Below are 16780 nucleotides of genomic sequence, written 5' to 3'. Positions count from 1 at the left end.
CCCGCTGGTAGCCGTTGAAGTCCACTATTAATTTCTTTTAGACTGAAGAAAGAAAGACATAAACATCTTGGATGACATGGGGGTGAGTACATTTTCTGGAAATTTTAATTCTGAAGTTAACTAATCCTTTAAAAGCTTTATTGCTCTGTGGCAGTGGTTTCAGTTTGTTCTACTACTTGACAATATAATGTATGACAGTAATTTACAAAACACCATAGTTTAATATTGATTGATTGATTGATTGATTGATTGCACAGCTATGAAGTAGCTGTTTTAGTTTCAGGTTTGTTGACTATCACAGGTGCGTATTGTAGTTTTGATTTGGAATGTGGCATAAAGAAGTTTGTACAACAGTTTTTAGGAATGAAAACCTACCGAATGTCTTTAGATGGACACATAACCACTTCAAATATACTCAAAATTTTCAACAATTTAGTGTCCATCATCCATTACTCTTACATACATGTCAAACAGCTACATATTGTAGTATGTTTTTATATTGTCATATTGTGGTTCCTTTTAGTTTGACAGTGTTTAAACAGCCCAGCGGCCCCTAGTGTTTGTGTTGGTTAATTCCCCACATTCCTGGCCTTATTCCTGTAGTGATCCCAGAGTGGTGAAACTACCGGATTTGATTTGTTGCTTGTCCTTTAAATGCCACACATCTATTAACTCTTCAAACACACAATTGCTCTGAAGATCGGTGACAAATATACACGTTTTGCCCTCTGCTTAAACCTGAACACATTCCTCAGGGAAATATCCTTCAGAGACACGTCTATTCTTGTTGAATCAAGGCTGTATTCATTGTCTAAGGCAGATTAACATCTTAAACTGTCCCTGATATGGAAGCTGAAGAGTTTTTTCTGTGTGGGCAGCAGAGGAGAGGAAAACACCTGTGACATTCATGCATGCTCACACCGTCTTCAGCCTCCGTTGTTTCAACATGCCGTGTCTAATGTGTGTGACAGCGAGCAGAACCTCTCAGAAACACAATTACACACGGTGAATCTGTGACCAGAATAGGGAGTTAACATCTCCACAACAATGAATGGAATGCATCGGAATGGAACAGAGGTTTCAAGAGCTTTTAAGTTAGACAATTTTAACTTTTACATATTACGCAACATCTCAACTGATGTCAATCATTTTTTTCTTAAAGGTCATAATGAAAATGCAAGAATCTGATTTATTTTTTTTTTTTTTATTTTTTTTTTTTAAAGATAAATGTTTTTTTCCTTTAGCTATTTCTTGTAGTGGCAGTAACGGGTTGGTTGATTATTTCACTTTTTTTACATCTGCAAAGTCCACTAACCATTCAGAAATGTCCAGTTTCATTCTATAAGTTGTAACTTCTTCCTGAGTCTCTCCATCAGTGTCGACTCCGGTTTGAACAATGTAAGGCTGAACACCGTTACTGACAATCCTCATTTTGACTGCGTGAGATTCTCCAGCTTTGTTGTTGTTGAGCAACCGAAGCGCGAGCTGTTAAAGCTCCGCCCTCTTCTGGAAATGGGGTGGGGAGCAGCAGCTCATTTGCATTTAAAGGGACACACACAAAAACAGCATGTTTTTGCTCACACCCAAATAGGGGCAAATTTGACAAGCTATAATAAATGATCTGTGGGGTATTTTGAGCTGAAACTTCACAGACACATTCTGGGGACACCAGAGACTTATATTACATCTTGTGAAAGGGGCATAATAGGTCCCCTTTAAAAACGAAATACTAAAACTAGTTAATGTCCACAACAATAGACAAAATGCAAGGGAATGGAATGTTTCGAGACATTTTTAACTTGACAAGGTGTCTGAAAGCTACTTGCAATTGGCTGAAGAAAATGTTATTTTAAAAAAAAAAAAATTATTTAATGTTTTAATTTTACATTTTACAAATATTTTAAACATGAAATCAAATTGTTTTAAATGTATATTTATTTATTAAATAAAAGTGATTTATTAATTTATTACCATATTGTTCCGAATATAAGATAATGTTTTTTTTTTTCTTAGAAATACGTCTGAAAAAACGGGTCAGGGTCTAGACTTTTAATACACCCGCAACAATAGGTGGCACCAAATACACGTAAAACGAGAGTGGCAGTAAATATGGTGTGTCAGATTGTAATGTTAGAAGATCACAAGCGCAAAAGGACAATCTTAAAAACGCTAACAGTCAAAGAAAAATTTACCGACACACAGAATGCGTTTATCTATTCCAATGCGCTACTTTTCCATTGTTTTTCTATGTAAACACACTAGACAGGCGTGTATGACCGGTTCGCTCGCGTCTCGCGTATTTTGCAGGACCTCGCACATGAGCGCTGCGTTTTTAAGACGCCATGTCAAGTTAAAAGAATTTCAACTTTTACACGCAGCGCCGCTCATCAATGTCAGTTCCAAAACAGTGGACCAATCAGAAGAACTCAGAGGCGGGGCAAGCGTTGCAAGCTTCTGTTTACAGTAGCAAGTTGGCATAGCAACTGTTTTATTTGACAGCAACATGGTAGAGGAGGACATAGCCAGTGCGATTATTATCTGTCTATTCTGGTGTTTGTTTATTTTTTCTTATTTCCGTTATTGCATCACGTCTCAAAAGCGCGTCTCGAGAACCTCACGTTCTGCGCTAAGAGCCGCGTGACCAGGGTTGCCAGGTTTTTACGACAAAACCCGCCCTATTGCTACTCAAAACTAGCCCAATCACGTTTCGGGGGGTCCCCCCGGTAAAAATCACGCCAAAAAGTTTTTTTTGTTTTTTTTTTAAATGTGATCATTGGTACATTTTACCAGTATTTACCATACTTTCAATACAAAAATTAAAATTTGAAAAATATGCAATATGAAAGTTATTTTCTTTACAAAAATTTTCTTTATAAAATACAAGATATGGTCCACAAAAAGCCTTTTTTCAAAATGTACATCTTAAAAAAGGGAGGGTCGTCCTATAATCAGGGTCATCTTATATTCGGAACAATATGGTATTATTGCTTTGCAACATTTAACTACGTTATAAATATTTTAAAAATTGAGGCCAATTGATAATTCCTTAATTTTTATTTTTAAGTGGCACTCCAAGTCCTCTATAATGAATGGTGTTTTCTATGAGTAACAAGTGACGAATGCTCACCCTCCTCATGTAAATGATTAATTACACTGTTTTATCTGTTGTGTAGCTTTATGCCAGTATATACAGGCTACTAAATTCAGAGATGGTGCCAGAGGAAAGTTGGCGAGTGCAAACGAAGGTAACCCCCATCCCCCACTCCGCTCTCCACTCCTGCAGTCAATGCTCCTGTTTGTATCACAATCAACCACAGCTCCGCCTGTGCCCGCTAACCTTTAACCTTTCCACGCACTTCTTTCACAGCACCGCTGTTTGTTCATGTGTGAGATGGCTGCGTGGTCGGGTAGCGTGGGATCACCTGTCTTCCTGCCCTTTCCCCCTTCAACTCCATTTCCTATTCCTCTCTCAGCAGCAGAAACTTATTAGCACTCCAAACTTTTTGTCAGTCACTGCTTGGTGAACTTTCGCCAAGGTTTTGCTTGGTGGGCTGCTGTAACTCCTTCACTTGGAATGATTTTCAAGGCACGTTTTTCCATGCGTGTTCCGACACTTTTCTGCTTCAACTGTTCTGGCACTTTTGGCTTTGACTCGGTTTGATTTCTGTTTTCATGTCTGTTTTTCGCAACCTCCAGAAAAAATATGTTGACAAGTATATCAGTATATTTGAGATTTGGTGAAGGTTTGAAGATTATCTTTCTGAGCTTGTCTTTCTTTGTCTTTTTCTTTTTCTCCTTCTGTCTGAATCTCAGGTGAAAATTTTGAGCAGAGTCCACTGCGGAGAACTTTTAAATCTAAAGTTCTAGCGCACTATCCAGACAATGTGGAGTGGAACCCTTTTGACCAGGATGCAGTGGGAATGGTGAGTGACACAAATAGAGGTCTTCTAATATGGGTTTTTTAATAACTAATTCCAATTTCTAGAGAGCAGAGTGGCCACCGGCAGATACAATGCCAGTTTGTGATAGTTCTAGTTCTGGAAGAGAACTTTTAAGCTTATTTCTCTTTTTTCTCTTTTTCTTTCTGTTCTATCTCAGGTGAGTATTTTGAGCAGTTCCAGTTCTGGAGATATTTAGCTATGCTTAAATCTGTAATATCACAACTAGGGGTGTGACGAGACACTTAAGCCCAAAGTATAGTTTACTTTTTACGTGTACATGAGGGTCAGCATACAGTGCACGTGACGTGAATTTCGTCATCAGAAGAGTACGCACGTACTGTATGTGCACTGCCAGATAACCACAAGGTGGCAACCATGCCATAGGGGCATTGATTCACAAGGTAGTCAAAGAAAAACTGCATAAACAGAACAGACTGGAACGCATGTAAGCTACAGCGACAATGGAGGCCTACATAGACAAGAAATTGTGTGAAGAGGTTAGAAAGTACCCTTATTTGTACAACTCTAGCATGAAAGAATACAAAAATGTTTACATGGGTTGTAACTCATGGCGAGAGATTGCTCAAAACTGCGCATGCGCTGAACGCCTGTGTACGCGTATGAGTCAAATGAACTATACTTTCCAAGACTGTGCGTTCAACTGTGCGCATACACTAGCGGACGTATACCCAGTATCTCAACTGACTGGCTTCTCTCCTTTATGATATCATGAGTCTCTTCAGACCTTACTGTACATGAATTATGAGCTTCCAGAACTTCTGATTGAGGCTGTGTGTGACCTCCTAATTGAACTCCTTTCCACAAATTGAACATAGAAATAAAAACATAACAGTTTTTTCTTAGTCTTATTAAGTGCAACCATAATCAAAATACTCTCTCAATATTCAAAGTGCAAACAGAGACCAGAGCTAAGAGGTGGTTACAACTACACAGCCCAGCCTTAGACAGGTTTAATATTGGAAGACAGGCTATCACACATCAGGGAACTCGCGTTTTACTTTTGCTTTCGAATTCGCGACCGCACATACTCTTACTCTGTGTATAGGGAGCTGCGGTGCTGAGCACGCTTTCTACAAGATAAGGCAACGAATCCTCCACCATGGTCTTGTCAGTCATCTCGCCTTACTCTTGTCATGTGAACTGTGATTCCTGCTGCACTGTGTCTGACTCTGCAGCTCATGTTGGATGAGCAGAGCAGACGTTTACAATAGTTTACAATTGAAGGGACCATTATCCAACTGAATTAAATGGTTTTTATTTCTATAAAAAAAGCAAGATGACAGTGGAGGCGGTGCTGTGGTGGGCAACGTAATGTAATGTAAACAGCAGTGGCATATTCTATGATAATTTCACCCTCGCGCTCCGTCATGGCAATTTAGCGAGACAGCTTTTCACTCTACGAGAAATCTCATCACATTGTAATATAGCGAGATCTTGTGGCACAAGATCTCGCCACACCCCTAATCATACAGTTATGATTCAAAACACCTGACCTGTTCAACTATCTACTTATTCTACATGTCAGGGACTGTATTATTTTGGTGGAAGTATTTGACTGAATGCATTTCCTGAATGAAATTGAATGACTCATGACCATCGACCAATCTTTTGATTGAATGATTCAAAGACTTTAATAATATTTAAAAAGACACTCACTCGTTTGCATGCACTGGTATAATTAGGTAACCTCAAGAGTCATCAAATTAATCAGTGAATGAACAAGTCGTTTTGGTGAACACAAGCCTCCAGTGGATTTGATTCTACTCAAACTTTAAGGCCCATGTATACTTCAGGAAGGCACTTGAAGTGGTGTCATGCCTAACAACGCCCTTTTGTCAGTCTGTATTTAGAATATAGCTTGGCATCTTGCACCGTATCTCTTACATATGTCATATATGATATTTAATGATTTAATGATAACATTTGAGATTGCTAAAATTGCTGAAATGTAATGAATTTACTAAAATCATCCAAACATGCAAAGTTGTTGACAGTCTTGAAATGGCCAGATCAGGCATAGTAAAGGGTTAGTTTACCCAAAAATTACTCACCCTCATGTTGTTCCAAACCCGTAAGACTTTCATTCATCTTCAAAACACAAATAAAGATCTTTTTAATGAAATCTGAGAGCTTTCTGTCCCTCTATTGACAGCCTACGCAACTACCACTTTCAAGCCCCAGAAAGGTAGTAAAGACATCATAAAAGTAATCCATGTGACTCCAGTGGTTTAACCTCAAGCGACACAAGTGCTTTGTTTGCGCAAAAAAAAAAAAAACACACAATTTACCACTTTGTTTACAAAATATTAATCTCCAGTGCTTGTTCATGCGAGCAACACGACTCATGCATGTTGTGTTGATGCAAGAGCAGACACTGTTGCAAGAATGCACTTTAAAGATTCGTATTTTGTAAATAAAGTGGTAAATTGTGTTTTTGCACAAACAAAGCACTCATGTCACTTCATAAAACTCAGGTTAAACCACTGGAGTGACATGGATTACTTTAATGATGTCTTTAATACCTTTCTGGGGCTTGAAAGTAGTAGTTGCATAGGCTGTCAATAGAGGGACAGAAAGCTCTCAGATTTCATTAAAAAGATCTTAATTTGTGATCCAAAGATGAACGAAAGACTTATGGGTTTTGGAACGACAAGAGGGTGAGTAATTAATGACAGAAATTAAATTTTTGGATGAACTATCCCTTTAATATGTCAGGCTGCTAAACTGGTCATTCAAATGAGTGCAATGTGGGACTCATAAGGGCACTTGTTGAAAGTCAAAAACAGTTGCAGGTCTTTTTTTAATGTTTGTAGAGCCTCAGAACTTTTTTTTTTCCATTTTCCCCTACAGCTCTGTATGCCAAAGGGCCTGTCCTTCCGCACTCAGACAGACATCCGCGAGCCGCAGTTCCACTCCTTCATTATCACAAGAGAGGACGGCTCCCGAACCTACGGCTTTGCCCTCACCTTCTTTGAGGAGGTGACCAGCAAACAGATCTGCAGTGCCATGCAGACACTCTATCACATGCACAATGCAGAACAGTACGACATCCTGCACACGCCACCCACACCTCGCAGTCCAGAAGACCACCGTCCCACTCCTCAACAACTGCACGCTGCCCCCTCCCTATCCAGGTTGCAGCGCTTCAACTCGTATGACATCAGCCGAGACACACTCTACGTGTCCAAATGCATCTGCCTGATCACGCCCATGGCCTTTGCCAATGCCTGCAGAAAGGTTCTCGAACAGCTGCACCAGGCCGTCACCTCGCCTCAGCCCCCGCCGCTGCCGCTGGAGAGCTATGTCTACAACGTCCTCTACGAGGTCCCGCTGCCACCGGCCGGGCGTTCCTTGAAGTTCTCGGGCGTATATGGGCCAGTGTTGTGTCAGAGACCCAGCACGATCGAGCTGCCTCTCTTTGACTTCCCCCTGCAAGAGGTGTTTGAGCTGCTGGGGTTGGAGAACGTGTTACAACTCTTCACCTGTGCACTACTGGAGATCCAGATCCTTCTCTACTCGCAACGTGAGTAACTATCAGCCATACTCCTGTAGATCTAGTGCCTGCTTATTATCAAACTCAGACTCAGACAAATTCCCATACAAAAAATTGCAAAAGATTTCTCAAAACGGCAGGCTCCAATCTGATTAGCATTACGCAATTTCTAATAAGGAAAGTGTCTGCCGGAAATATGTGTTCTCAGACTTCTCCAATGAGTTCTTGTAAGAATAAATTGGATCTGCTAAAGAGATTTACAAATACTTAAAGATTTGTGGTATCAAATAAAACCCCAGTAGTTTTGGTTTAGACACTTAGGGCCAGATTAACTAACAGCTCGCGCCAGCGCAAACCCTCTTTTTTAATTAAAAAAAAAATTAAACAATTTATAAATAATCAAGTAAAAATGAATTTATACCTGTATGATATTACACTGTAGCCACATTGGGAAGTAGATGGATGGAAGATTCAGCTGCGGGCGCCATCTTTTAGTCAGACGTGGGAATTCATTCGGCATGACTCTCACAGTGCATTATGGGTATTCTCTAGTCAATGAGTGTATATCGGTTGTACTCTTGTTATTGCGGTGCATTGTGGGATTGAACGAGTGCACTCATTATCGTTCAATATGGTTTTGGACACCACTACAGATGGCTGTCCCCTCAAATAGTGCCCTATTTAAGGGTATAGGGGGCGATTTCGGACACAGCCAGAGTGTTGTGCTGCCTTCACGTGCTATCAGAAACTTCTGATGTCGTGATTACGAGCTCGTCGCATTCAGTGCTTTGTTGTCGGAAAGAGCAGGAACCATGGAGGACACCAGGTTTATTCTTGCCTATTAATTGGGGAAGTCTTGTTAAAGGATTAGTTCACTTTAAAATGAAAATTACCCTAAGATTTACTCACCCTCAAGCCATCCTAGATATATATGACTTTCTTCTTTCTGACTGGAGAAATATTAATAAAAATCCAAGCTTTATAATGACAGTGAGCGGGACCAACAAGTATGAAGTTGAAGAAAGTGCATCCATCCATCATAAACATACTCCACACGGCTCAGGAGGGTTGATAAAGGCCTTATGAAGTGAAACGATGCATTTGTGTAAGAAAAATATACATATTTAATAACAAGTTATAAAGTCAAATATTCAGCTTCTGCCAGACTGCCTTCCGTATTCAACTTAGGAAGAAAGCGTAACTGATGTCGCGTAAGTTATGCTCTTTTTGTAAGCTAAATACGAAAGGCATAGGACGTAGCGAAAGCGTTTTGAACTGCGATAGGCGTTACACTTTCTCCCTAAGTTGAATAAGGAAGGCGGTCTGGCGGAAGCTAGATATTTTACTTTATAACTTGTTAAATATAATATTTTTCTTACATAAATGCATAGCTTCACTTCAGAAGGCCTTTATTAATGGTCACCTATTATGCTAAATCCACTTTTACAAGGTGTTTGGATATAAACGTGTGTGGGCAGTGTGTGAACACAGCCACCCCACAATGATAAAAATCCAGGCTATTTTTGCTGTTTAAACTCGGGTATCAAAATTTATCCCAGTGGTAAATACGACTTGAGAGGGCGTTCGGCGTTCCCATTGTTATCTAGGAGACTCATATTTATATCAAATATGTGAAAAATAATGTGATTTTGTAAAATCAAGCATGAAAGCCTATTCCAATAGACCCCAAATACAAAATCAAGACTTTGAAAAAGGGCACAATAGGTCGCCTTTAATAGAACATATAGTAGAAAAATCTCATCAAGGTTCTTTAAATTGTTAACGAGTTGGCTATAATTTACTCAGTCATAAATCATTGTTCTTAATAGTCCAAAGTGAGTAATGCAGAAGCTTTATATTAGAAAACCTTATATAACCCTTTGGACATTAATTACTGTTGCTCGTTGCTGCCAGCTCATACCAGCATTTTCAAATTAAAGCCAATTCAAATCTAATGGCCAGATATCTGAATTAATGCCATGCAAACACTAATTTCAGCTCATTTCCTTGATTTTTGCGTGTTCAGTACAGTACAGGCTGGTTTTAGTTGAGAGAATAAACAGGCGGTGATATTGCAGTGTACTGCGACATGCTCTTTCTCACTTTTATCACTCTCTCTCTCCGTCTCAGTGTCCGTGTGAGCTCATCTTATCGCTTTGTTCTCTCTCGTTCTTGTCAAACTCACTGCCCACCCTTTTCTCACAAACACCTAGTACTTTGCAAATTAAATTTGCGGCTTTCTGTGGAGTATTTATGTGAATATGTTCAGAAGTTAATCACAAAATGTAGTAATTTAATAAAGCGCTGAGTCTTCTGACTGTTAATCATTGCCATACGCTTAAAACCTCAACCTGACCCATTTAATCTTTAAATATCATTATTTTACTTACAACGAATGTCACTTACATGCACTTTGTTTGATTTACGTGTTAAATGCAATATAATTGGCAGTGTTTCCTGCTGGAAATCCTCAGCAGGCCGTTTTAGATTGAATTTAAAGGGGCATGGGTAGATTGTTTTGCGATTCAGTGGCAGATGTGCTGATTGGATCAATTACACCAACAAGGAAGAGCAAATTACAGGAGTAACTACAAAACGACAGGGGTGGATGCGGTGGATGCATTGCTGTGCTGTTGCTTAGCAACCATCCTCCAGATAAGGAGGATGGTGGTGATGCAGCATAAATACGATTGGCTGGAAATTACATCATCCCTTTCTGTATCCAGAAGGCTCATGCTTGTAGCGTAATGATTGTGGACACTGAGAGTCCAGAATGAAAAGTACTTGATGTCATTAGATGGAGCTGCACACACACACAGCAGGGTGTGATCTCTAAAAAACAAGATAGCCTACAATGTTCTATAAATAACAGCCGCATCCGTAGCATATATATATATATATATATATATATATATATATATATATATATATATATATATATATATATATATATATATATACCCTGGCTCTTTCCGATGTACGTGAATTCTTGAGACGGGCATCTGCTGCTAGATCTATGGATGATCGCCAGTTACTGGTCATTTCCATATATAGACCTCTGCCTCAGCTGCAAGACAGTCAGTAAGCTTTACATGTCATCTGAAGTAAAGATTATTAATATTACATAATATATTATTAATTCATTTTAAATAATATTAAATTATTGCTAATTTTTTTAATTAATAATTTAAATAATTTAATAAAAACATTATCATTATTATTATTATTACAATAACAACAATAATAATATATGAAATTGTGTAAATAAAAATCTGTCAACAGTTCATTTGTTGTCTACATCTTTAACAGATTATTCATACAAAAATGAATGGACCTAAACCGTAATTTGGATTATATTATATTATATTATATATTATATTATATTATATTATATTATATATAACACTTTACAATAAGGTTCATTAGTTAACTACATCAGTTAACATGAACTAATAATGAACTGCATTTCTACAGCATTTATTAATATTTGTTAATGTTAATTTCAACATTTACTAATATACGGAAGCTACGGTGGCCAATACAGGACAAAAATGTCATCTGAGACAGCAGAGAGTAGCCAGGAAAGCAAACGCACTGTGTAGAGTGTTTGTCCGTTTAGGGCTGCTGTAGAAACATGCCAGCACAAAATGGCGACTTGACATGTAAGGGGATCCGCGGTGTATGAGATAGAAATGGCTCATTCTAAGGTAATAAAAACATAACGGTTCATTATGTAAGGTCTTTATACACTACTGAAAACATAGTTATGTATATTATATTGCATTTCTGTCAATAGATCCTCCTAAATATTGCACACTGGACCTTTAACATAGCGTTAATGCGCTGTGAACTAACATGAACAAACAATGAACAGCTGTATTTTTATTAACTAACGTTAACGAAGATTAACAAATACAGTAACAAATGTATTGCTCATGGTTAGTTCATGTTAGTTAATACATTAACTAATGTTAACAAATGAACCTTATTGTAATCATATTATATTACATTATATTATATTATATTATATTATTCTGACTCTTGATGAATGATTTTATTATGAATGTGACAGTAGTTCTGTGTGTGTGTGGTTCAGGTTAACCCTACGTTATGGGGACAAAATGTCTCCACAAAGATGGAAATATCCAAAATCCTTGTCCTTGTGGGGACATTCTTTGGTCCCCATGAGGAAAACAGCTTATATGTTTTTTGAAAATGTAAAAATGCAGAATGTTTTCTGTGTTTAGGGTTAGGGGATAGAATATACAGTTTGTACAGTATAAATATCATTATGTCCATGGAAAGTCCCCATAAAACATGGAAACCCAGTGTGTGTGTGTGTGTGTGTGTGTGTGTGTGTGTTTATGAATCGGTGTGTTGTTCTTACTCAGGGTGTTTCGAGGCTGGTGTAGTATTCCTGTCTCTCTGACAATCGTGACACCCCATGGGATTGCAGGGTGGAGACCATAACGAAAAAAATTGACCTTTTTTGTCTGTGTTTTGTGTGTACAAGAATAGTATAGAATAAATATCCTCTGTACTGTGATATTTTTAGTTTTAAATGCCCACTTGAGAATACATTGTATGCCAGTCACTTAAAGAAGCACTCACCTTAAGCATTTCTACAATAACAAAATGAATGAATCTCAAGAACATTCTCACACACACAAAAAAAAAATTACAGTATTGAAAATCAAATAATGGAGTACAGACTGTTGGTCTCCATGAAGAGCACTTAAATTCTGTCATCATTTACTCACCCTCATGTCGTTACAAACCTGTATGAATTTCTTTCTTCTGCGGAACATGAAAGAAGATATTTTGAAGAATGTTGGAAACAAAACAGTTTCGGTTCCCATTGACTTCCTTTGTATGGACTGTTTGGTAACATTCTTCAAAATATCTTCTTTTATGTTCTATATATATAATATATATATATATCCTTAGTGTAACACTGATTGAAACTGATAGGTTAAAATCACCACATCTTTTATTTTCATCTCTCTACATACAAAAAAAATCTGTTCCTGTAAAAACACTGTTATGGTCTCAGGTGTGATTTTTCTATCCGTGGAGATGGATAATTTGCATCTCTCTATAAATGAGCTCTGTCTAGTGTAGCCCTGCTCTGAGAGTGACGTGTCTAAATGTGTCTGTGTCCTTTTGCTGACCAGATTACCAGCGGCTGATGACGGTGGCAGAGAGCATCACGGCCTTAATGTTCCCCTTCCAATGGCAGCATGTGTACGTGCCCATCTTGCCCGCTTCACTGCTCCACTTCCTGGACGCTCCTGTGCCCTACCTCATGGGTCTGCACTCCAACGGCCAGGATGACCGCACCAAGCTGGAACTTCCTCAAGAGGTGCGTGACATACACCCACTCCCAGAAAACAGACTCATCCTGCAGTTCAGTATATGATGAAGTCATGTGGTTTTTCTAGAAGATTAGTGCTTCAACCTTGTAGATGATTGTCAGAATGGTCTGTTTGACTCAGGTGCATCTCTATTGGCTGTTGAAGAGACCTCATGTTTACATCTCATTAGGTCATCTTCCTTTGTGGTACTTAGGCTGAAATCCTAATGCTGCCCAATCAAAAGAAATATACATGATTTTTAAATGTTTTTGAAAGAAGTTTCTTCTGCTCACCAAGGCTGCATTTAATTGATCAATAATATACAAAAACTGTAATTTTCAAAAATATTATTACAATTTACAATAGCTGTTTTCTATTATATTATATTTTAAAATGTAATTATTTTTTGTGATCAAAGCTGAATTTTCAGCATCATTACTCCAGTCTTCAGTGTCACCTGACCCTTCAGTATTTGCTGCTCAAGAAACATTTCTTATTATTATTAATGTTGAAAACAGTTTTTGCTGCTTAATATTTTTGTGGAAACTGTGATAGACTACCATTTAAAAGTTTGTAAAGTGTATTTTTAAAAGTCAGATACCATCAAACAGGCATTATTACATAGTAGTTTAAAAAATAAAGTAAAATAAACAAAGTTAAAATTAAAATTAAAATGGAGATGCTATAAAAAAATATAAATAGCACTGTCATACTCATACATAAAGTCCACATAAAGAGTGTGTTAAATGAATGCGACATTCACGGTGTTGGTTGGTTGTATATTATATTATATGTACCATATCAGTGGAATATACATGTACATGTACAACACATATACTAGAATATTTTATTCAGAGTCTAGAATAATTATATCTCCCTGTAAAACCCTTCTGGTCTTCTTCATCTCCGTACTGAGATGTGACTGAAACAATATTTGCAAAACCTTTTGTAGGAAAATAATCTCTGTGACCTGGCTGACTGATGTCTAATCTTTCCTTGATCTTACTTGAAAAGCAGAAGTAAAAAGTACGCTTCTGTCAGAGCAAATCTAATATCAAACATAGGTCGGCTACATTGGCATTTCTTTTGCTTCTTTTAATGCTTATGAAAGAAATCTGTGGCGCAAACCTGCAGGGAAAACAAGCTCTGGTGTATCTCTGCAAATTAAAAAATCTACTGTAGCATATGAGAATGATTTCTGAAGGATCATGTGACACTGAAGACTGGATATAATGATGCTGAAAATTCAGCTTTGCATCACAGGAATAAATTTAATTTGAACATATATTCAAATGGAAAATTATTAATTTAAATTGTAATAATATTACACATTATTATTGTTTTTACTACACTTTTTGATCAGATAAACGCAGCCTTGGTAAGCATAAAAGACTTCAAAAACATTTTAAAAATTTCTTATTAATTATTCCAAACTTTTGACCTTTGTACCAGAAAACATGGTAGTACTATAGTACTTTTTGGTATTTTTGGTGGTGTGCATTCCTATTTGTACTTGTATTTAAATGTACAAAATGATAAAAATTTGGCGTTTTTTTTTTTTGGTATATAATTCTGAACTGAGCATCTTTGGTTTGTTAGTTTGTCCAAAGCCCTCTTATGGACAGAGATGGAAGTCAGTTTTACTACATTAGCTGCGCTTCCATTACCCTTCAAATTGCGCTAATTTGCATTGCGAACTGAAAATACACCCAATGGAAACACGTAAAAAACTCCCATATATCGCACAAAAGTTTTTACACTCGCATGAGGTGTTTTCTCAGGCAATTCAAAAAAGGAATATTTCGCAAAACTGCAATGGAAACAGTTTTTTCACATTTACAGGTCACTCGATCATTCTTTAAAGGGGTCATGAACTGTGTTGTTTTATTGTTCTAGAATGTTTCCTGGGCTGCACTTATAATGTTAGTATGATTTTTACATCAAAATTTGTCATAATTTAGAAATAAAAGGCATTTTTCCTACCCTGATTTTAGCCCTCTGATTTGAACTCTCTGTTTTAAGGGCGTGTCTGCTGTGAGACTTCAGTGTAAACGCCCACTGCTGTGATTGGCTAACATCTTTGCCAATGAAATAACTAAGCATTACATGTATATCTCTCTCGAAAACATTTAGCACATTTTTACTGTTACAGCTCTCAAGGTTAACTAATTGTGAAAAGTGTTGATTACATTTAGATCTGTGGCATTATATTTAGATCGTGGCATGAAAGGTTGCAGTGATGAACATTGTAGTCGATCACAGACATGTTGTTGAGCGCATGAAAGCAGTGATCTCGTCATTGCAACTCAATTTCTACACACTAACGAATGCTTTTATCATAACTAACAGTGCAAACACGATATAACTAAGAGATTTGTTGAATAAAATGGGAGTTTTGGTGCGAGTCCAGAACTCAGTCACTGATAAACTCGCGCTGTTTGATTGACAGCTCCAGCGATTGTCAAGGGAGCGTTCTTTGATTGCTTTCTATATATAATTTAATCACAGTTTAAATAACAGATTATTTTCATCCTACTAAGAGAAACAATGTAAAGTTGACCGTTTGATTTACTGACACAAAGACAAAGAACATCTTACTGTACATGAATCATTACATAACAGAAATCACTGGTCACAGATCAGGCATTAGAATCAACACACTTATTTACATGTTGTTGCATTACTGTCAAATCCATATTGGAAAAGTCTGTTTGCAAAGCCGCCGCCAAAATGCGACTGATTTACCAAAGAATCCACAGTGAAATGTACCAAATACAAATAAATAATGCTCAGCTGAGACATTCACATCACTGACGTTTCAATGATGAAGTAGGCATTGATTTTCTTTCTAGATTCCACAATGAGTCGTTAAATGGGCTTGGTTATAATAAAAGATGTTTTTGGACTTACAAGGAAGTTTTCAGTTCTGAAACTTACAGGATATTCTTATAGTATGATGACCTCTTGTTAAAAGCTCAAGGAAAATTTTATTTTTCAGTTCATGACCCCTTTAAAGATGCTGCGGTATGTTTGGACAGTAGATGAGTTCTTTATTAAACTCATAAAAGACAAAAGAATTATGGGAATACTGGATTCTAAGCAACAAAGAAATGCCGCAAATTATCAAGACCTTGAAGCAGATAGGAGGGAGAAACACCCAGAAACACCTCATAGGTGGCTGAACCCAAGTATAAGGGGCTTTCTTGCCACTAATGCTTGGAAGACACGCCTACGTCTCCTTTGATTCAAAATAATGGTTAGTGCAGTGGCTGTGATATACTTAAACCTACTAACATCCTTTGCCATGAATTTTGGAATGACTTATCGTGAAAAAAAAAAAAAAAAAAGGTTTAGTCGCATAACATCAGTTAATGGAAACGCCGTCATTTCGCAATTGTTTTTTTATCGACATTTAGAAAATGTCGCAAAAGTTTTGCACAAATCTGTAATGGAAACCCAGCTATTGTCTAACCTCTTAGAAATCTCCATTCCATAAAGCCATGGATCAATGCTTGTAATGAAATGACTGTTGTACCCTTCAGGCCAACCTGTGTTTTGTCGATATTGACAACCACTTCATCGAGCTACCTGAGGACCTGCCTCAGTTTCCCAACAAGCTGGAGTTCATCCAGGAGATCTCGGAGGTTCTGTTGGCTTTCGGCTTGTCTCCGGAGGCAAACCCACAATGCAGCGAGGGCCAGAGCAAGATCAGGGGCTTCCGCTCAGGTGACATGTCCTCCGACAAGCGCAATGGCAACCTGGCCGGCTCGCCGCTCAACTCGTACCTGCTGAGAGAAAACCAAACCATAGCTCGTCTGCAAGCGCTGGTCAAGAGGACTGGAGTCAGTCTGGAGAAGGTGAGCATGAGAATGAGGACACAAAGACACAGAACTGACTAAAACAGTGTTAATTATAGTTCCATAAATGTTCGTTATGGTACTTTATAAAACGGTTAGGTCCTGTCCTTGATT

The 16780-nt window shown here is 37.8% G+C and overlaps 1 protein-coding gene across 5 annotated transcripts in view; it reads left to right on the top strand.

The window, feature by feature from the left end:
• dennd5a (DENN/MADD domain containing 5A) overlaps positions 1-16780 on the top strand; it is a 65512-nt gene that overhangs the window by 17955 nt on the left and 30777 nt on the right. For 3 of the 5 annotated variants that reach the window (XM_051900144.1, XM_051900149.1, XM_051900146.1), the window contains exons 2-6: positions 3174-3245; positions 3814-3923; positions 6813-7485; positions 12630-12817; positions 16352-16666. In XM_051900144.1, coding sequence (XP_051756104.1) covers positions 3174-3245; positions 3814-3923; positions 6813-7485; positions 12630-12817; positions 16352-16666 — 1358 coding nt within the window. The remainder of the gene's footprint in view (positions 1-3173; positions 3246-3813; positions 3924-6812; positions 7486-12629; positions 12818-16351; positions 16667-16780) is intronic. The other 2 variants (XM_051900145.1, XM_051900148.1) reach the window with 1 other exon arrangement.

This window comes from Ctenopharyngodon idella, chromosome 7, assembly GCF_019924925.1.
Source record: "Ctenopharyngodon idella isolate HZGC_01 chromosome 7, HZGC01, whole genome shotgun sequence".
Taxonomy (NCBI): domain Eukaryota; kingdom Metazoa; phylum Chordata; class Actinopteri; order Cypriniformes; family Xenocyprididae; genus Ctenopharyngodon; species Ctenopharyngodon idella.
This window is presented reverse-complemented; position numbering and strand designations above follow the sequence as displayed.